A 23174-nucleotide genomic window follows, 5' to 3' on the forward strand; every position below is an offset into this window, starting at 1 on the left:
TCCTGCTCCTCTGATGCTGCCTGGCCTGCTGTGTTCATCCAGCTCCACACCTTGTTATCTCAGACTCCAGCACCGGCAGATCCTACTATCTCTTAGAAAACTAAAATGCATTTTTCTACCAGTTTAGAACCAAAGTTCCCAAATAACAACTGCATACTATCAACCTTCTACACACAGTATCGAAGCTTGGAGGGTATGAGTTGTTCATTAAATAATTGCGGATATATCCTTTAATTCACGTGACAGCTTTTAGAAACTATTTTCTTTCACCTCTAGTGAAACTTCATTTTTAGCACAAATAATGACTTTCAAATAATAATTTATAATTATTATTTGTCTCCACAATTTTGACCCATTAACAAATTTCATCACCTTGTTCACTCCTGTAATGAACATTTTTCCCATGCTATGCCCTCCTTCCAATGCTATTCCCATCCAATACTTTCCATCTGCTCCAGCCAGGATTGTCACAAATCAAAGCATGTGATGGCTGTAAAATGTCATGCAAGTTTTTTAACATATTTGCTTGGGTTCTTGGCATTGGTAGCAAAGACTGCATTTGTTGTCCAGCCCCAGTTGGCTTTGAACTAAGTGGCTTGCTGGATCATTTCAGATGATAGTGAAGAATCAATCCATTAATGTGCATCTGGAGTCATAAGTCAGCCAGATAAAAACGGCAGATTTCTGAAGGGACACTAGTAAACCAAATGGGTTTGGCCAACTTTTATGAGCCTAACTCTCAATTTTAAACCTCTATAAATTAAATACCAACTACCATGGTGGCATTTGAACCAAATCCTTACAGCACTAACCTAGGCTTTTGGACTATGTGTTTGATGACAATATCACAGTACCACAGCAGCAAAGTGTTTGTCATCATAATTCATCACAGCCTAACAATTGACAGTTAAAGGATTATTTACTGAATAATGAAAGCCAATAGTACAACTCTAGACAACAAGGTGCAGGGCTGGATGAACACAGCAGGCCAAGCAGCATCATAGGAGCAGAGAGGCTTTGTCCTTCCAAATCTGGTGAACCTAAAGGTGAATGTGGAGTGGATGGTTAGCTCAGTTTGGTGGACAGTAAGTTGCTCAAGCAGAGTGACACCAGCTGTCCTTCTCATCTCTCCCCTCACCTGAGGCGCAGTGACCCTCAGGTTAAAGCACCACCATTTGTCTCTCTGTAATGAGGGCAGCCCTGTAGTCTGATAGGACAATGGTGACTTTATCTCATTTTTACAGGTCTGTCATTGATTCCACAAGTAATGGAATGACTTAAAGTGGTATTACTATCAAAAAGCAACATTGAAAACTTTTGCATTTTATGCATTATGGGCAATATTACATTTATTACAGCATATTGAATTGGTCAAGAGATAATGCCCCAAGGACATGAGCTATATCCTGTCTATGTAGTAAAAAATGATTAATTGTCTTAGGTCTCACCCTTACCTTTTACTGTTTTTGTCACTGGTTTGGCTGCCATTAACAATTATTGTACCAGGCTCCAGCCACTAAATCACCAACCAGTCAGAACAGTCTAGACAGAAAACAAAACAAGTATTATAAATATAATTTGGCCTTATGCTGTTTCAATATATAGACACTTGAATTTAGATATCTTCTAAGCAACCTGTTCAAATATGTTATTGCACACATGGAACATGTGGAACTTGAGCCCAGGCCTCCTGATTCAGAGGTAGGACAGCATCATTGCATTTCAAGAGCCCTTTGCATTTAATTTAAAAAAAGATTATTTTAGCTATTCTTCTAATCAACCTGTGAGACATGGTGTTACACACCTCTGGAACAGGTGGGACTTGAACCTGGGCCACCTTGGTCCAGGGATAGGGACACTATCAGTGCACCACAAGACAACCCCCTAGACCTTTGCATTTACTTCAGTATACCGAACAGGTTTCAGCTGATTTGTCGTATTTGAAGGCCGTGCTGTAGTCTGGAGCTTGAAGCCTTTTGGTGAATTACCATGCTATGTGTTGATGTGTTAATCCTTTGGACTTCTTTCCTTTTCCAATGAATCTTTAGTAAATAAATCATTATTTATGACTTCTGGTGCACCCTGTTGTGTGTCCCATCTGCCAGGAAAGTTTTTTTTTTCTCTACTGTAACAGCTTTAATCCATTTATTTTAAAGGCTCTGAAGAAGAGAGAAGAATTTTTCAGTTGGCTGAAAAAAGAAGAGTCCCTTTGAAGCCAGAAAAGCAACTTCAGTTGAGTTTGAAGACCAATGATCCAGTTTATAATGGAACCACTGTTAAAGTGTCTGCGGTCATTTCCAACAAGAATTCAACAAAAAGAATCTGTAAACTCAAAATTAATGCCATGAAGAAGAAATACAATAAATCATCAAGAGGGGAATGTATAAAGAAGTATCAGCAGGAGATATATGTTGCAGGCCATAAAGGTAAGAGGGCAGAGGTTAGTTTCATACCTAGCCAGTTTTTACTTCTCCATTGTCACAGTGACACCACCCACAAACTGGAGGAGCAGCACCTCATATTCTGCCTCGGGAGCCTACAACCCAATGGTCTCAATGTGGACTTTACCAGTTTCAAAATCTCCCCACCCCCATCCTCATCCCATGACCAATTCTTCCTCTCATCCCCGCCTCCTTGACCTGACATAACCTGTCCATCTTCTCTCCCACCTATCCGCTCCTCCCACCTCACTGACCAATCCCTGCCACTGCCTACCTGCACTCACCTATCACCATCCCCAGCCCCACCCCTCCTCTCTATTTATTTCGGAACTCTCTTCCCCGTCCCCCATTTTTGAACAAGGGTCCTGACCCGAAATGTCAACTTTCCTGCTCCTCTGATGCTGCCTGGCCTGCTGTGTTCCTCCAGCTCCACACTGTGTCATCTTGGTTTTTACTTAGTATTGTCAGATATTATTTCAAAGCTTTGGATATATTACATTAAGACTCAAGGCCTATTTTTAGCAGAAAGTGCCAATTTCGATGAGTTTCAATGGAGAGTTTCTCTCGATGCGCCCTAGTGAGGTTTCTCTCACATTATTTTCTACAGTTTCCCTCATTAGCTGTGCACCATACTTTTGCCACACCCTGCTCGTATTACCTTCCACTTAGCAATGGCAGAAGTATACATTGCTGCCAGGATCTCCCAGAATTCCCGACACCAACACTACTTATAAGTCGTATCCATGCACCAGATCAATTGCAGCTAGCTAGCAGCACAGAATAGGATGAGAATGCAAAGGAAAAGCATCTGAGGGCACCAAGAGAGTATTGGTGATGCGTCAATGCAAATACCAGCTCACATTTATAAATGTTTTGCTTTTTTACATCATCACATGTCAGATCTATTGTCATTGTATCTGTAGCTGCAAGAACAAAGCTACCACCTATACAGTACCTGTTCATAGCCCCTTACCATCTTTGAAACCTGTTGAAGAAACTGCTATTCTTTCCCCAGCATGTACAATCTTCTCATTGTACAATGTGAGACATCACATACTGGAAAGCCTTTATTGAACCGTAGCAAAAATGAAAAAAAGAAACAAAAGCGGCATTTGATTTTATGAACAGAGAGGGACTGCTTGCTTTTCAAGCCACAGCAAATTTGAAGTCAATGAATGATTGTAACGCTGTGGACAATGAACTCTGCTGTGGCTGGATCCATTGCTCATGGTTCCAATGAGCCTGTGTAGGAAATACCAGAAACAGAACATATCCTTGGTCATGTGCACAGTCAGCCTCACTCACAAGAAGCAGTTTATCATAGACCTTGACACAATGGAACATGGAAGACTGTAATATGGAACTTTGATGTAGCAGACCTTATTCTGATGTATGCAGTACAAGCCATACCATACAAATACAAGAAGAGATTGCAAGCACAGTCGGATTACTGAAACCATGCCCTCCCATCCCAACATCCTACATCAGCCAAGAAGGGCAGCACTGCATATAAGAACATGTTGATGAATATTTACAGTGCAAGGTGAGAGGATATCAGCTCCTTGTCCTTGTAACACTTATGCAATCTTCAATTGTGTTTATGAATTGTAGCTGGCAGGTGAGACTTTTCATCAGTAATCACTTCTGCTTCATAGAGATGACTATGGCCAATCTGCAATGGTCAATGACATGGTCAAGACTGCTTCATGACCAGGATTATTGAATGCTGCATGTGTTTCACACATAGGGTACTGTGAACACCAATATCTTCAACCTGTACTGCATAAGTGCTTGACTAGTACAATTTGTTCTTTGAAGAGCCGCACATTTCACAAGTAGAACCAGTGAGCTCAGACACAAAAAAAAAAATCCCCCAACTCTGGGAGTGGTCATAACTATTTTCTATTTCCATTTTGCATTCATGATTTGCATGAGGATGGAAGGAAATACATGTCATGCTCAGCAGACTGAGTCACAGGTTCAGCGAGGAAATCAAGAGTCCTCCAATGCGATCTTCCATGTTCCTTTGTTTCTGACACTCCATTCATCCATCCTGAACTTGCACTGTTTCCGCCCATGCTTTCCTCTCACAACCTTATGCCTGAAAGCTGGCCCTACAGCTTACTCTTGCCAACTATCATGCTGACTGTCATCCACATTGAAGCCAGTTTTATTGTGACTGTCTAGGAACCCCCTCCCATAGTACCCATGTCCTCCAATGCAATACCATCCCCCACCTTTCTGTTTTGAGTTGTCCCCTGAATAACTATTGTCCCTTTTACATCTCGGCATGCTTCCCCCAGCCCTAGAACTGATTTCCCCAGCTTTCCTGCCACAACAGTCCCCCCTGTTGATTTTCCTTGAGCCGTTCCCAAGAGTGATTGTGGCCCACTCCTCCTCCTTACCCCGACTGAATCGAAAAGACAGCTCCAACTGCTGTGTGATTGAATTCTTGTGTGCAGCTCCCCAGATGACTTCCTACGAACCCCCAGACTGGATTATGCTAGACCTTCAGGCCTGACTGTGGCTGGTCCCGAGAATGCAATGATACAGATTCTCTGATCCTGACTATGCCAAACGGCGACTAACCATGTTCAAGCCCTGAACTGAAAGCGAATGCTGGCCATGACTTACTGTGTTGAGTCTCGGACTAATAAGAATCTGCCTTGACTTGACCCTTAGATTTTGAGACATGGTCATTTGTCAGAAAGACATGCAGTATGCGTGCCATGGAAGCTGCAAACACATGGGGTAGCTTGCTATTGATGTAACACCATGATATATCGCAACATATTCACCCCCTTGACTGATCACAACTGAGAAGCTGCCTGGCTTTGTGTCTGTATTGAATGGCAAGGCAACACAGAAGTGCTGGGAGCTTTAAACTTCTAGATGAGGTAGCAAAATGCAAAAAGGCAAAACAAGACAAGGCAAGACAGACATGATGTGATCATTCAAGTAGGCGCAAAGTGAATGAGTGCAAGGAGAGCAAACAAGGAGCCCTGAGGTGAAACCTGGTCCAATCCATAAGATGGCTGCTTATCCCATCTCACAGTGTCCTGGAAACCACATTACAGTGAGAGGTGCCAGTGTGCTCCAAAAGTGCATCATTAAAATGTAGAACTGCATTGTAATTGGATTGGAGAAGTTCCTTGATGTTGTGGTGAGACTGGTATGTGATCGATATTAATCTGAATGGACGGGCAGTGTGGGCACTCTATTGCACATAACTGAAATACTGGAGGCTGTTATTCCAAGGTGAAGGCCAAGAGGAGTAATTAGTAAGCTGGACTCACCAGGTATCCGCATTGACTTTCATTTCGGGAATTGTTGCCATCTAATTTCAATTCATCTTGTGGGACAATAGAAAAATGCATATCAATGAGATGAGATTGGTTACTAATGGCATGAAAATATGCTTCTCACCATTCACTTGTGAGATTCTTACTTTCATGTTCAAAACCTGGTTGCAGAATTGGACTTCTTTTTCCTCAACAAGAGAATCTCATTTCTTCCGATCTCATCCTATTTTCCCAATTGACTCATCATTTCCCACACAGTTCAGGGGTTAGAAAAATTTTGTCTCCAGTGTATCATTCTGTTTATAGGTTTACTAAGTGATGTAATGAAGTAACCCGTTGAAATAGAACTTTACAGTAATTATAGATCAGTTATGTCAACTTAGTTATGGATATATTGTAACAGTGCTTTCAATTTGTTTTTTTAATCAAAAAAATGACAACATGTGGGTGCCCTAAATTATTATAGTGTATTATGTTCTATTGTTACACATTTTGACAATGAAGCATTGAAAGCTTCCATCAGTTATACAATTTTTTATTGAATATTTAATAGGAATCCACTAATCCTTTGTTTCTGCTTTATGCCATAGCTGAAGGCTATTTCTTTTAAAAAAAAATCAATTTGATAACCTGTTCTTTATATCTGAATTAATATTGCAGATAAAACAGTAGAGATGGAAATGTCTTATCAAGAGTATGGTGAACTGCTTGATAAGTATAATCTAATCAGGTTGACAGCTCTTGTATTTGACGCAGCGACAAATGAAAGTGCGTTCATACTAAAGGACATCTCTTTGATCAATCCTAAAATCTCAATTCAGGTAATCAAAGAACATGTTTAGAAGTTGTTATTGTTTCCTTTGATATATCTATTGTATCTGCACTTTGTTTCTCTTTATAAACTTTGCAGTCAAAATCTGGGAGACCATTAGATTTATCTTTGGCTTGAGAGAATATTTCCACTAATTTTTAAATGTGCTATTAATGTAACCCAACTAAGAATGGTATTAATTAATTAAATTGTGGCCCAGATAAGGATGGCAATTTCCTTCCCTACAGGACATTAGTGAACTAGATGGGTTTTTACTGACAATTGACAATGGATTCATGGATGTCCTTCGAGTCTTTAATTCCAGATAATTATTGAATTCAAATTCCACCATCTGCCATGGTGGGATTCAAACTTGTGTCCCCAGAACAAAACCTGGGTTTCTAGATTAATATTCCAGCAATAATACCACTAGGGTATTGCCTCCCCTCCTAAAATGTACCTAATCTAAGTATGTATACTGTAGGCTATTACACTGCAAACATTCTAGCTCATGGGTAGCAAGCAGAGGAAGCCAAAATAAGGAATGCACATTTTCTCCAGGGTTGAGATGAATGATGTTCAGGTCTAGAGGCTTTCCACCACCTCATTTTGGTCAATACGTAGACACCTGTGGTCATGAATGTTGCAGCAATAATTCATTTCCCTCTCCATCACAGCCACAATGATCTAGGGGCATTCCTGTGCCAGTGCAATGTAGAGTTTTGGGTAACAAACTCACATTTTGGGCATTCTGGATAACTGGTTTGTTTTCTCAGGTCCGAGATGTCCCCGTGCTATCCCAAAAGGTGATAATTGTAATCAGTTTTGAGAATATCTTGCCTGTGGAGCTGACCAATGGTGTCTTCACACTTGAGGGCGCAGGTTTGGTTGATGGTCAGATGGAAGTAGGGTAAGTTAAAACGCCGAAAATGATCAACATATCGTGATGTTAAGTGTTTTATAAAAATATCATTTAATTTAGAGTATTGAATTTGAGCTAGTGGCATGTGGATTTTGGTCTATGCGTATTTGGGGTTTAACAGTTGTCAGTACATTGGGAGCCATGATTTTAAACCAGGAGTTATCAGGGATTGGGATCTCTCTTGGAGTGATAATGTGACTTTGTGTTCAAAGAGTTTTATGATTGAAGGAAAACCTATTGAAAGTCATTAGCTTTCTTTTAGTTCAGGAGAATCAAGATTTGATTTTTGCTTAGGAAAAATTTATAATTTGAAAAGCATGTGGCTTCAGTGAGAAAACTTAACTGGAGTCAGACAAAAGTTTAGTTTGAAAATTTCAGACCAAAAGCTGGCCGACTTCATAAGAATAGGAGTAGGCCATTCAGTGCCATTAGCCTATTCCACCTTTTAATAAGATCATGGTTGATCTGTGACCTAACTTCATATACCTGCCTTTGAACCATACCCCTTAACGCCTTTGCTTAACAAAAATGTATCTATCTCTGATTTAAAACTAATAACTGATTTGATATCAGCTGCCATTTATTGAAGAGAGTTCCAAACCTCTGCCACCCTTAGTGTGTAGAAATGCTTTCAAACATCTTTCCTGAATGATCCGGGCCTAATTCTCAGACTATGCTCCAAGTTCTAGAATCTTCAACCAATGAAAAAATTTATCTTTATCTACCCTGTCTTTTTCTGTTAATATCTTGAAACATTTATTAAGAAACGAGAAGGCTTTATTTGAAGCCAAGAAAGTATGATATCAGGTGTGTGAGTAATCAAGTAAAAGGCTATCAAACTTTCAAGACAGAAAATTGAAATAAATAGTTAAGTCGAAGCAAACTTTCTCTAGTTTTTGAGCACTGTAAAGTGATGGTGTTGGAAACAGATAGGTTTTTGTTTGGCTGTCTGTTTTGAAATCTTTCAAATACTGTTATGAGTAAATAGTTTGGTCTGTTCCATTTTATTTTAATTTCTTTTGTGTAATAAACATTTTTTGTGTTAAAACCAAATCTGCTTCCTTGCATGCTTAAGTTTCAGTGAAAAAGTAAAGAAAATAACATGAAATAAAGAAAATAAAAACTAAATAAGATCTTTCAAGCCTAATTTTAAAGTCATAGAATCACCTGGGTCTATAGCACATTGTGTCATAGTGTCAAATAGCAACTACTTAACTATTCTAATCTCATTTTCCAACACTTGGCCCATTGCCCTGTAGCCTTGACATTGAAAGTTCACATATAAATACTTCTTGAATGTCATGAAGGTTTTGCCTCCAACACCCTTACAGGCAGTAAGTTCCAGATTCCCAGCAGCCTCTGGGTGAAAGGGTTTTTTTTCTCACATCTCCTCTAAACTTCTGCCTCTTACCTTAAATCTTTGCCCTCGGTCATTGATCCCTCCATCAAGGGGAGCAGTTTCTTCCTATCTACCCTATCTATGCCCCACCTAATTTTGTACATCTCAATCATGTCCCTTCTCAATTTCCTCTACTATAAAGAAACAGCCTTAGTCTTTTCAATGTCTGATCATGACTGAAACTCTCCAGCTCAGGCAACATCCTGGTAAATCTTCTCTACACCCTCTCCAGTGCTGACACATCCCTCCTATATTGTGTATTCCAGAGGTGTATGCAACACTCTAGGTGTGGCCTAAACAACATTTGATATGGTTCGGCATAACCTCCCTGTTCTTAAATTCTATACCTCAACAAATAAAGGCAAGTATACTATAGGTCTTCTTTACCACTTTATCCATCTGTCCTGCTAGGGACAGGAGCACATGCACACAAAAGTCCTTCTGATCCTCGGTGCTTCCCACGGTCCTACTGTTCATTATGTATTCTCTTGCCTTGTTTGTTCTGTCCAAATGAATCATCTCACATTTATTCAGATTGAATTCCATTTGCTATTTATCAGCCCATACACCCAGCCCATCTATATCCTTCTATATGCTAAGCTATCCTCCTCACTATTTAGCCCCCACCACTTTTTTTGATCCAATAATAGGGGAAGCTGGGATCATAACAATGTGTAAAGTAGATATATCATAGAAACTCAATAACATGGAACAGATTGAGACAAATAATTAATTAATTTTAATATTTACCATTGGGACAACAGAAAGATATAATTGTCATGATTTCTGTCCAATTAGATAGTACGATTAATAATATGACACACAGACTAAAACAAAGAAAATAAGTGATAAAATTACAGTGAAGATCATGATCAAGCTGTAAAGAAGATTTCAGGTGTAATCGTTGGAATATAATATTAGAAAAAAATTTGGAAACTTTAATATTGTTTAAAGGTTCTGTAACTACTTTGTTCTTAATTCATCACCTGTCAGCTTAGGCTGAGTTGGTAGAACTGATGCTGATGTGTCATAGAGTTGTGAGTTCAAGATGTCCTCCAGGACACTCAACCCATCAAGTCCACACTGACCGTCTGAAGAGCATCTCACTCAGACCCACCCTCTACCCTATCCATATAACCCTGCATTTCCCATGGCTAATCCACCCAGCCTGCACATCCCTGCACACTATGGCGATTTAGCACGGCCAATCCGTGTAATCTGCGCATGATTGGATTGTGGGAGAAAATCAAAGCACCCAGAGGAAACCCACACAGACATGGGGAGAATGTGTAAACTCCACACAGACAGTTAGTCGAGGCAGAATCGAATGTGGATCCCTGGCACTGAGAGCCAGCAGTGTTGATCACTGAGCCACCATGCCGCTTGTGTATTATTTTGAACACAAAAATCAAGGATGGCACTCCAGAGCTGTACTAGTAATGCACTGTTGTATTATCCTCAAAGGCCTGGCTAATATTTATCACTCAGTCAAGATCTTTAAATCTGATTGCATTTTCAGCAACTGCAGTTCCTTGTTTTATTTTCGTTCTAAATGTCTGGACATGATGACATTGTTCGCAAGTGTTTGCTGTGTGCAAAAAAGTCTGCCCTTTTTCTTACAGTACATCACTGACTATGCTTCCTTATTGCCTCATTGACAGTAAAGCGCTTTGAGATGTTTTGAGATCATGAACAATACTATTTTGATGCAATTCTTTCATTTCTTTAGGCTTGGGACGTTAAATCCTGGAGAAGTGATTACAAAGGAGATTTCAATTATTCCTAAGAAAATTGGGCTGAAGAAACTAACTGTGGATTTTGACAGTGATAATTTGAAGGATGTAAAAGGATACGCAAATATTGATGTTCAAGATGGAGAAAAATGATCCAACAAGATCTTGGAATCCCCACTGGTAGTACAAATCTATTAGCATGCAGTCTTATATAATGTTGCAGATTTGTAGTTTAGTTTTGTCTGTCAATCCATTAAAAGTTCTAGTTCAGAGATCAAAATGTTCTTTTCTCTTTGAGGGCTAATTTTGAGATATTATCTAGAGCTACTTTTTGATTTTTAAGTCCATTTTTATTGTCACTAACTCCTTTATTACATGATGCAGTCACATTGTAACATTATTTTCTATATTGATGATAAGTTTTTATCACAGATTTTTTCTTTAGATGGCCAAGATAACACAAATGCCAAATGGAAAGCCTCCATAACAGATGGCAACTGATTCAATCTTCCAAAAAAGGATCAAAGAGATCAACATGCTAACCATGTTTAATTCTAGATTAAAAATGAATGATGCAGAGTAATGCCTAGAGACTAGATAGTGGCTTAGTGAATATGTTTTCTGCCCTTGATTTTTAACTTAAAATTTTTTTCTAAATCTTGGTGTGGAGTGAAGTCCTGAAAACAACAAATGCTGGAGATCACAGCGGGTCAGCCAACATCCATAGAGTAAGCTAATATTTAGAGTCTAGAGTAATTTGCTCGTACAATGTGGAGTGAAGTCACTTGGTTGTCTGTTGTTTCAATAGATCTTTATCTTCGATGTTATAATGCTCTCTGCAGACTTCATTAATCTGAATGTTAAGTTCAACATAATTGCTCCTCTGCTTTCAAACTTTCTGCAGAGCCCAGATCCAGCGCTGATATATTACAGTTAATTGGTCCCATATATCACGGACTTCTTTTGCTGATATTGATACAACATTCACCAGGGAGCTGGGTAGCATTCTATCCAACATGACACACGTAACAACTATTTTTCATCATTGTGGAATACTTTAACATTATAACTACGTTAAACCAAGTGTTTATGACAATTACTTTTCTTTCACTGGATCAGAAATAGAATATACCCACATATTGAATGTGACTCTGCTTTTAGTTTTACAATGTCTTTCAAGAAATAATAAAATTGACTTAATGACAAAATTGTAGACCATTTTGATGTATTAGTGAAATGCACCAACACTTTTTGATTGCTATGTTTATGGTTTCTGGCTGATATTCTGGCTGATTCTGGTGAGATTAAACCAGGTACTGAATGAGCTCTGTTTAACTGTAATTCTCAGGGGCTGAGTCATTGGGCTGAGTCTTTTTTGCATGTGACAGTTTCGTTGAGTTTCGTGGAGAGGTTCTCTCTGCAAGGCTTTGCGTGTTCTTTTGATGCATCTTACCAAATGTGCCTCATTACCTAATCAGCCCACCCCTACAACAATCTATTCATCTGATTCTAGCCCAATCCTACCACTCACCACAGCCAGAACAGCTCTTGGCTGCCAATATATGCCGAATGGACAAACCTCCTGGTGCCACTACCACATTTAAAAGACTGTTGTGCACAAGGTGGAACACATGCAGTCTGGAGCTGCTTTGCTCTGTTCTTGACATTTGCTGGGTCATAGCAGATAAGGGAAAATTGGTGCAGTGCTTTACAGGAAGGGTCCTAGGGGTCCTGCTGGATGGGGTAGTGCAGACACAGAATGCTCTCTTCTCCCAGGACCATCAGAGGAAGCTTCAGCACCAGCCCATGCCAGCCTGGTCCAAAGGTGTCACCCAGATCAGTGCAGTCTGAGTCATTTGGAGGGTCGTGGAGCTATGTAGGAAGAAGGCTAGTGTTCTTCTCCACTCCACCAGTAGAAGTGCCATTAGCTTCTCTGCGCTGTCTCACACTCATTTTATTTCTGCTACAGTACTGTACTATTCCCTACCAGAGCTCATGTTCTACCACTAACACTATTTCCTGAAACATCTTCCCCATTCACTGCCGCCCACCCCATTGCTTGACAGCTCTAACCCTGCAATGCCCTCTGCGCTGTCTACACACTTGTTCAGGGCATCTCCACAATTGCACCAACAGTAATTGCTGTTCCTCCTACTCTCACATCCCTTCATTCCAGGTGCAAAACAGCCGAGAGAAGGGCAGAAAGAATCAAAACAGGTTGTTGATTTTTGAGATAGCGAGAACTGCAGATTCTGGGGTCAGAGATAATGGAGTGTGGAGCTGGAGGAACACAGCAGGCCAGGCAGCATCAGAGGAGCAGGAAAGCTGACATTTCGGTTCTGAAGATCTGAAGAAGGGTCCCGGCCCGAAACGTTAGCTTTCCTGTTCCTCCGATGCTGCCTGGTCTGTTGTGTACCTCCAGCTCCACACTTTGTTATTTTTGTTGATTTTTGGCTCCTCGCCCCTTTTGACGGAGCCCAGCCCCTCTGTGGCTGACTGACCATGTCCAAGCCCTTAGCTTGGAATCGGAGGCTGCCCTTAACTGACTGTGCTGAGAGAATTTGACATGGCTCAAAGCTATCTACTTTTACTTGACTGAGGTTTGCTGACAACCAAAGACAAGGTTCTTGATAAGGCAAGGCAAAGCAAGGCATGTATGCTGTGAGCATCCAGGTAGGCCCACAATGCTAAGAGAGCAAGTGAACAGCTCAGAGATGCACCCTGGTCCAGCCCATGAGCTAGTGCATGTCCTTAAGTGTAGAGCACTCATTCTACAGCATTACAATGATTGTTGTTGTACGCCAAGGTGCAACACTGAAGTACAGAAGAGTACTGTAGGTCAATCTAAGATGTGTCATGAGGGTTTTTACCAGCTGGCACACATCAGATGCCAGTGTCCATGGATGTGGAGTGCATTGGAATGTGCCATAAAATGCTGTTGTGTGGTGTCCAACACGGAGGCCCTTCACAGCCAGTGGTGAGCTGAAGACGCTAGGTCAAGCTTTGACTTCTGTGGCAAATTCTCGATGTTGAGTTGTCTTGTGATGGGTGGCATGATCAGAAGCTGCACATTAATGAGGCAAAATGTGCAGTGAATGAGCAATGACCCCCGTTTGATAGGCAACTCACAACTGCCTAGCGAGAATCTTGCCTCAATGCCCGGAACTTAATTAAAAGATGCAATGAGTTGTTCCCAATGTTAAGATAGGCCTTGCTGGACATTCTGTATGATTCTGTCACATTTCCTGCCTTAGCCAACCTTGTTCAGACCCCTGGAGGATTATGTTAACAATTGTTTTCAACAGCAACATATTGTGAATGCGTGCAACATCCATTCTTCATTTGAATGTTTCATCAATTGCAGTTTACAGTTTGTGGAATGTTTCCTCTGTGTTTTAAAATGAACAAATGGGTCACATATTTATAGAGAAGTGTAGTTTTAATGTTAGGCCATTCAAATGGAAGTTTGGAAGAAATCCTGGGACAATGGCACAAATGGCTGTTCACATAATTTCTCCACAGTTTTGCTGGATGTCCACTGAGGGTTTGGAGAAAAATTGGTAGAATCTTCACAGATATCATTGTTGAGGATTTACCCATTGCTTTAGTCATTGCATGTGGAGAAATAATTATAACTATGTAACCTAAATGAGAGGAATGGAGCTGGCTTATAATATTTTGGGAAGAGCTCAATGTTTAATTTGCCAATTATTGATTAATAGCTCTTTGCTGGAATGTTAAAACTGTGGTACATCTACCACCTCAAGAAATGAGCTTTCACATTCAGTTTCTCTCTCCTATTTTCATACATCCAAAATCTTGGTCATAGCAATGAAAGGAATAATCTTTACCAACGCATTTTCCTTTATCTATTCATGGGATGTGGAAGTTGGTAGCCAGCATTTCTTGCCAAACCCCATTTCTCCTGAGAATATTGTGGTCATCTGCTTTCTTGAACCGCTAAAGACCTTGTTATCAATGTACACCCACAGACCTGTTAGTGAGTGAGTTCCAGGCATTTGACCTAGTTGCAGTGGTATATTAAGTTAGGATCGTGTGTAACTTGATGTCATACCCTTGCTGCCCTTATCCTACTAAATGGTAAAGAATGTAAAATTTGGTGGTGCTGTCACAGACTCTGTGATGGCTACAGTGCATTTTATAAGTGGCACTTACTGCAACATTGGTGATGAAGAAATTGAATGTTTTGGTGTTAGATGCTAAATCCCTGTGCATTTTAGACTCAAATCAATTTGCCCACTAACTCCTGAGTGCTCTCTTATTATCATGAAGCCTCACAACTCCTATGCTTCCAATGCATTGTAGGTAATTTAAATTGCCAGCATACAGCCTCAGTTGTTGCCAGAATTAATTGGGACAGAGCAAGGAGTTTCTGAACATGAAGGTAAGGAGATCTGCATCAATGATTTCTGCAACTGGGAAACATTTTGTGCAGCAATATATTGTTATACTGCCTGCACATAACTAAAACTTGCATCTTACTGTTTTAAACAATGGCAGATTTTCATCCCTATTCCTTACATGGGTATTTCTCAAGAGGAGGTCCACCACTCCTGATGGATATATATATATATATATGTACATATGACATTATCAGAAGGTAGACAGAACAGCACGTGATAGAGCAAAAGAGGATCACGAAGATTTAAGAAGGGTGCCGTCAAACCAATATAATATATGACACTAACAATCCCCGTAGCATGCCATCAGCACAAGCATCTGAAGTTCTTAGTTTAAAAACAAATCAAAAATATTGCACTTCACTAAAGGGATAATGGGATAACTTTTTCACCCTATTCATAGCCTACAACAATATCCTCTTACTGCATTGCACTGCATCACACTTTCTGGCGATATGAAGATGATATGTTAATAGAGAAAAAAAAATGATTTGAAGCGGGGTCAGGGGATTTCATTAATTTGAGCAAGTCTGCAGTACATCTTTCATCAGATGTCTGAAGTGTTTTACAGCAGAGCTGGAGAACTTGTTACATTTGAAGGCACGTTAAAAAGAATCAGAACATAATTTAATTGGAGGTGCTTGGCAGAATGCTTTGAGATGGAGGCACCTGAGTGTCCTTGTACTTGAATTGCAAAATATCAGCATACAGGAACCATCAATAAGTAGGTAGGCAACTGGAATATAAAACCATAAGATATAGGAGCAAAAGTAAACCATTCAGCTCATTGAGTCTACTCCACCATTCAATGAGATCATAGCTGATCTGACAATCCCCAACTCCACTTTCCCGTCTTATCCTTGTAACACTTGAATCACTTACTGATTAATGAGCTGTCCATCTCAGCTTTGAATACACTTAAAAACTCAGCCTCAAAAACCCTTTGTGATAAAAAATTCCACAGCTTCACTAGTGTTACAGAGCGGAGGTCGACCCCACCTCTGATAACTAAAACAGAGATACCCAGAGAGGCTCACCTTGCCCTATAATCTGTTAAAAGAAGTGTGAAAAGTGATATAATCTGCCTCGCACTCCCCCAATGTATTACAAAGGAGTAGTTAAATGAAATAAACTCCTGATGCTCACTCTATAATCAACAAGTAACAGTTTATTTATCTAACTCTAACAGTGAACAAATTAACTGAACTATTAGCAAACTAAACAAATCCCACTTATATAAACCAAAATAAAAAAAATTAGAACTTAGTCCCTTGAAATTACAGCCAGGTTACATCTTCCAGAATATTCTGTGCCTTCTCCATTGATCTTCAGTCAGGAATGCCTTTTCCTTCAAATTCTTTTGTCAGGAATATTAACTTTATTTAGATGATGCTCTCTCTAAAAGCTGAGAGAGCTGATCTCTTAGCAGATGGCAGTTCGCTTTCTGCCAATTTTGCAACTGTCCCATCTGTTATACCCTTGATAACATCTCAATTTCTTACAATAGGATTGGTCCAGTATTGCCAAAACCATCAGATTTAAATTTAATTGGCTTTTAGTATCTAAGTGCCTGGTTTAAATTAATTGACTAAATTCAAACTTGTTGTCTTGATGATAAAACAAATTGTGGTTTGGACTGCTAACTATACAGCATTTGATACAAATGTTACAATTCAGATGCTCTGTAAGCCTGCAAACCACAAGCTGCCCACAGACGTTTCTTTTTCTCCAAGCCTAGAAAAAGCACATTATCTTTTAAAGGGACCACACACTGCCTTTATAAACATCAATATTTTATAAACACCAAATTATAACTCTAGTCTTCCAACCAACAACTGTTCTACCCGACTTCGCAACACTACCATTTGAGAGAAAAAAATACTCCTTATCTCTGTCTTCAATGGGGAATCTCTTATTCTGAGATGATGCCCTCTGGTCCTGGACTCTCCCACAAGGGGAAGCAAGTTTTCCACATCTATCCTCTCAAGTCCCCTAAGAATCCTGCATGTTTCAATAAGATCCCCTCCCATTCTTCTAAATACCAATGAGTACTCAACCCCTCCTCATAAGACAATCCCTCCAGACCTGGTTTCAACCTAATGAACCTTTTCTGGACTGTCCCCAATGCCAGTATATCTTTCCTTAGCTAAGGGGACTAAAAATGTTTACAGTATTCCTGTTGTTCAGAACTGAAGACCTTACCTTTCTGATGAAGTGTCACTTATCTTGAAACATTAACTCTGCTTTCTCTCCACAGATGCTGCCACATCAGGTCAGTTTTTCCAGCCAACTGTTTTTGTTTCTAATTTCAAGCATCTGCAGTTCTTTTGGTTATTTTGTTCAGTGAAAGTGACTGGTTAATTGGCAGAAATGCTAGATAATAATTTACATGCATTTGGAGAGGCAAGGATTGATTAGGGATTGTCAACATGGTTTTGTGTGAGGAAAATTGTGTCTTACAAACGTGATTGATCCTTTTTTTAGAGGCAGCCAAAAAGGTTGGTGAAGGCAGAGTGATAGACATTGTTTACTTGGACTTTAGTGAAGTCTTTGATGAGGTTCTGCATGGTAGACTAATTAATAAAGTTAGATTACATAGGATTCAGCTTGAGCTACCAGTTGGATACAAAATTAGCTTCATGGTAGGAGACAGATGGTGGTGGTGGAGAGTTACTTTTTCAGACTGGAGGCCTGTGACCAGCAGTGTTCCACAGGGATCGATGCTGAATCCACTTTTGTTTGTACTTTATATAAATGATTTGGATGAGAATAAAGGAGGCATGGTTAGTAAGTTTGCAAATGACACCAAAATTGGTGGTATAGTAGACAGTGAAGAAGGTTATCTAAGATTACAAAGAGATCTTGATCAATTGGTTCAATCGGCTGAGGAATGGCAATAGATTATAGTGTGAGATATTGGACAGGACTTATACAATTAATAGCAGGGCCATAGGTAATATCATAGAACAGAGATGCATAAGGATTCAGGTACATAATTCTTTGAAATTTGCATCCCAATTAGACAGGGTGGTTAGAAGGCATTTAGCACACTTGCCTTCATTGCTCTGACTTTTGAGTATAGGAGTTGGGATGTCATGTTGAAGTTGTACAGGATGTTGGTGAGGCCTCTTGAGTACTGTGTGCAGTTCTGGTCACCCTGCTCTGGGAAGGATATTATTCAACTGGAGAGGATTGAGAAAAAAAATTACTAGAATGATCCCAGGAATGGAGAATTTGAGTGAGGAGAGGCTTAATAGACTGAAACATTTTTCACTGGAGTGTGAAACTTTGAGGGGTGATCTTATAGAGGTTTATAACATCACGAGGGGCATAGATAAAGTGAATGACAAGGGTCTTTTTCCTAGGGTGGGGGAGTTCAAAACTTGGGGGAACATTTTTAAAGTGAGAGGGGAAAGATTTAAAAAAAGACATGAGGGGCAAATATTTTTTACAGCCAGTGGTACATGTGTGGAATGAACTGCCAGAGAAAGTGATGGATGCAGGTACAGTTACAATGTTTAAAAGACATTTGGGTAAGTTCATGAATAGGAAAGGTTTGGAGGGATGTAGGCCAAGTACAGGCAGGTGGGACTAGTTTAGTTTAGGAACATAGTCGGTATGGACTGGTTGGATCAAATGGTCTATTTCCATGCTGTATGATTCTATGATTCTATGACTTATAACCATTTTTCACTGCCAAAGGATTTAGAGCAATCAACAGCATGGTTGCATACGGTCTTGCACATCATGGAGCCCATTCATTTCCTCTACATAATTAGTGGCCAAGTTCCATAATATACATGAGGACCCAACTCTGATGCAGCATCTGATGGCCGATGTCGGAGTTTTCTTTGGAGCACCAGCAGAATCCATTCATCATTAGAGTGCTGCAGTGCAAGCTTAGACTATAATCATGTGTGCCTACCTTGCAGCCACTAGCACTCAGATTGCTACCATGATGGCTATGGATATTAAAGTTCAAAAGGGTTTGCAGGTTCTCACGCCAGTCCAGCACTCTATCCTTTAACAGATAGCTCATGCACTATCCTAGCAGAGCGATAGTGGCTCCATCAAGCATGAAGCTATTGCCCTCTGTAAGGATGACAGCATTCATTCTGCTACCAGTGCTCTACTGTGCCAGTCCACCAGTATTCTTACAACTGGAAGCTGCTATCTGCTTTACACATTATGTTGTTTGACTTACTACCATTTTTAACCATGAAATCTATGCCAATTTTATCTGCATTTTGTTTTGGATTACTCGGGCTGTTAGAGAATTCAAATATTTTGTTGATTCAGCTCTTGAGACAAAATATTGTCACGACCCCACAAAACACGCTTAAGAATTTAGGCAACTTATTATTTGGAAAATTAGTCTATATTTTTAGATGCTTTTGGATGTGCTCACTTTGTTTCGATTTGACTAATATAGATGGAGTTAAGGTGACTTGGAAGCTGGTTTTGAAAAAAGATTTTCTGTTTCCTGCCAGCAGCTTTAAAAAGAAATTCTTGAATTATTACTGGGCATGAATGTGACTCAATGCCTATGTTAAAGAATCACAGTGAATATGCCATGAATTTGTAAAACTGTTGAGGTGCATTTACGTAAGTTTGCCTTGAGTGTCAATGAAAATATGTATTTTTTAAAAATTCTTCGAAGGGATATGGGCATTGCTAACAAAGCCACATTTATTGGCCAAACTTAATTGTCTGTAACAGAATGATAATGAACTGCCTTCTTGAGCTGCTATGATACATGAGGTGCAGGCACACCTACAATGTTTCCATAATGTTGGTGTAGATAGACCAGTTAGAAATCATCACCAAAATAGTGAGTTTTATTGATGGTGCCTAAATTAAATTACTAACAAGATTACACTTTTTGTAGCTTTTAGTCTAACATGAATCAGAATCTGCAGTAATTAAACATGTTTTAACAGGCAAATTATGGTTGCTATGTGCTATAAATTACATGTGGAATAGCTGATATAACAAAGACTATTTTGAGATTGCAAGCATTCATATCAATCTGTGCTCAACTGTAATATTGCATGCAATCTCACTTTTCCAACTCAGTCTCTGAAACGTGGAACTTATTTTCTTAGTCAATGGAATTGGCTCTTGAGTTACCTGCTCCACTCCACCTGAAACCCTGGGAGATAGTTGTCACGCAAACAACACACTCTTGCTCAACATTGATAACTAAGTTCCAGAAAGTCTTGATGGCACAAATTCCCCAGACATTCCTTTATTTGACTTGTTATATAAACCTCATTAAACGGTCTGGTTGGCTCTGCAAAACTGAACTGTAGCTATAGAACTGTTCAATATACAATTTCTGCTTCAGCCTTTATCTTTTCTGTCCTGGTTAGCTGTATTGTATATGCATGGCTTTGTGTGAATATTCTTCAATGTCCTCCTCTCTGCTGTAGCTCTCCTTTGTTCTTTATTGCAGTAGCTTCTTTGTCCGATAGCCACACATTTCTTGTATGTTAACTTCTTCCAGATCAAGGGTCACCAAATTACATCATTTATTCATTCATGGGACGCAAATGAATCATTGGCTGGGCCAGCATTTATTGCCCATCCTTAGTTGCGCTTGAACTGTGCAGTTCAGTTGGTATATGTGCACCCACAATACCATTGGGGGAGAGTTACAACGAAGAAACTATTAGAAATTATTTTGACCAACAGGATGAATCTTCATTTAGAATGACTTAGATTATTCTGAGACAAACAACGTGGACTTATTGAGTCTGACCACTATGATTATGGTTTGTGAGGGGATAACAAGTGGTATTGATGAGGATGCAGCGTTTCATGCAGTATTGATGGATTTTAGCAGGGATTTTGATAAGATCCAACATGGCAGACAGGCCATGAAAATAAAGGCCCATGAAATGCAATGTAAACTAGCAAGTTGAATTGAAAATTGGCTCAGTGGCAGGAAGCAAAAGGTAATTGTTGATGGGTGATTTTGTAAAGGGCAGTCTGTTGTCAGTGGGGACCACAATGTGTTCAGTTCTATGTGATATGCATCAATGATCTGAAATGGTGGGAATATGATTAAGAAGTCTGTAGATGATGCATAATTTGGTCACATGGTTGATAATGAAGAAGAAAGGTATACACTGCACATAGATATTAATGGACTGGCCGAGTGGGTGGAACAGTGGTAAATGAAGTTCAAATCCAGGCAAGTGTGAGGCATTGCAAATGGGGAGATTTAACAAGGCAATGCACAAGAACAGGGGCCTGGACCTTATCCTAGAAAGTGTGGGTCTGAACAAGTATGTAAGGTGATCAAGAAGGTAAAAAGGATATTTGGCTATATGTAGCTGAGATCGAGAATATAAAGACTGGGAGATTATGCTGGAGCTGTATGGAACACAGCAGCTGGAGTATGCATGAAGCTCTGGTAACTGTACAACAGGAAAAATATGATTGCATTAAAGAGAGTAAAGAGGCAATTAATGAGAATGCCACTTGGACAGGTAACTTTTAATTTTGAGAATAGCCTGAACAGGCAGCAATGGCTTTCCTTTGGACAGAGGAGGCAGAGAGGAGACCTAATTGAAGTGCATAACATTCTGAGAGGTACAGATAATGTGACTAAGAAGGGCAGCCCATACTAAGGAGGCATATCTTTAGGGTAAGAAGCATGAAGTTTAGCCAGCACTCAAGAAGATGTTTCTTCCAGGAGATGATGAGGATCTGGAACTCACTACCTGAAAGTGGGATAACAAGTGGTTATCAGTGGCATAATATGTGGTTAATCTCAGGTAGAAACCCTTATAACATTTTAGAAATATTTTTGATACACATTTAAAATACTGTAACCCATGATAGTAAAGACAAAATGCTAGGAAGTGGACTTAGACTGGATGACTCCTTGTTCGCCAATGTGGGAACGAGGAACGAATGGCTTCCTCTGTGAAGTAAATTACCATAATTCTGGGATGATATTGCAGGTTTGTGCTAAAAATGTGTCTGAAGATTCAGTTATGCCACTGCAAACAAGTATTCTTTCACGGATGTTACAAACTTCAGCAATGTTAGAGCTATAGGTCACTACTGGGCGCGATCACACTCAATGCTCTAGAAATTATTGCGGCCCTGATCTTTAAATGCTATAAACCAGAGACATATTTGGTCCTTAATGGTCCTTTCAGCCTCACATTTTCCCCCATTTTGATCTCATCCTCAGAGAGCATGGTCATTTTGAAAGGTCATCTTTGCCCAGTTACTGTTATATTATTGCACAGATTACAGAAAGACACAATGCGTTTAAGACAACCAGATGCTATCATGATATGTGATGCTGTGATATAAGAGGCATAGATCTTACTCTCTATCCATTCAGTCAGCAGGTAGTTTATGAACAAACAGACAGTTAATCAATATGTTAATCAGCCAGTCAAAGATGTAAGCATATAAATCAAACTGTATATGTAAGTCTGAGATCTCATAATGGTGCACATAAGCAGTTTCAGACATCTCAGACAAACTCAGTTCTGAGGAAGGGTCACCGGACCCGAAACGTTAACTCTGTTTTTTTCCTTCACAGATGCTGCCAGACCTGCTGAGCTTTTCCAGCAATTTTGTTTTTGTTCCTGATTTACAGCATCCGCAGTTCTTTCGGTTTTTATTTAGATTCAGGCATCTGTCTTGAAAGAAACTCAACACTCTATCATACAGATTATGTGCACAGGCATACAGAAAACCACAAGAGCATTGGTTACAATATTAGCATAGTTGCAGCTTGGCATGAGAACTAGTTCCAAGTCATTCTTAAAATTGCAGAACTAGTAGTTTTTGCTGGAGCTAAGTGCATGCGGACTCTACTTCCTGTGTGATTATTGCTCTTCTCATTGTAGTGCCACATTGAGTTGTGAACTATCTGCTCACTTTCAGAAAGCAGCCACACTGATGGAAGATGGCTAAAGATCTTTTGAATATTTTGATGGAATGATCAGCATAATTCCCTGTTGTTCTGTTGAGTATTCTGATTTAGATTATGTTCTCATGGAGAACAAATTTGTGTGAATCCAAGTTTCATTCTTGATGTTTACATTGCAATTTGTTGTATTCATGACCTCAAGAACTTCAATGAATTTTCCTTGAGTATCCTCTACTGTACCAAAA

The 23174-nt window shown here is 39.7% G+C and overlaps 1 protein-coding gene across 5 annotated transcripts in view; it reads left to right on the forward strand.

Annotated features, from left to right (window-relative positions):
* The window catches only part of LOC109915737 (protein-glutamine gamma-glutamyltransferase 2-like), a 48570-nt gene extending 25609 nt beyond the window's left edge, over nucleotides 1–22961 (forward strand). The window contains exons 10-14 of one of the 5 annotated variants that reach the window (XM_048608435.1): nucleotides 2157–2426; nucleotides 6404–6564; nucleotides 7331–7464; nucleotides 10605–10788; nucleotides 22944–22961. In XM_048608435.1, the coding sequence (XP_048464392.1) occupies nucleotides 2157–2426; nucleotides 6404–6564; nucleotides 7331–7464; nucleotides 10605–10761 (722 nt within the window). In that variant the 3' untranslated portion in view covers nucleotides 10762–10788; nucleotides 22944–22961. Of the gene's footprint in view, nucleotides 1–2156; nucleotides 2427–6403; nucleotides 6565–7330; nucleotides 7465–10604; nucleotides 11817–22943 lie in introns of those variants that run through there. The other 4 variants (XM_048608432.1, XM_048608433.1, XM_048608434.1 and 1 more) reach the window with 4 other exon arrangements.
* The last annotated feature ends 213 nt before the right edge of the window (nucleotides 22962–23174 follow it).

This window comes from Rhincodon typus, chromosome 19 (assembly GCF_021869965.1).
Source record: "Rhincodon typus isolate 14 chromosome 19, sRhiTyp1.1, whole genome shotgun sequence".
NCBI lineage: Eukaryota > Metazoa > Chordata > Chondrichthyes > Orectolobiformes > Rhincodontidae > Rhincodon > Rhincodon typus.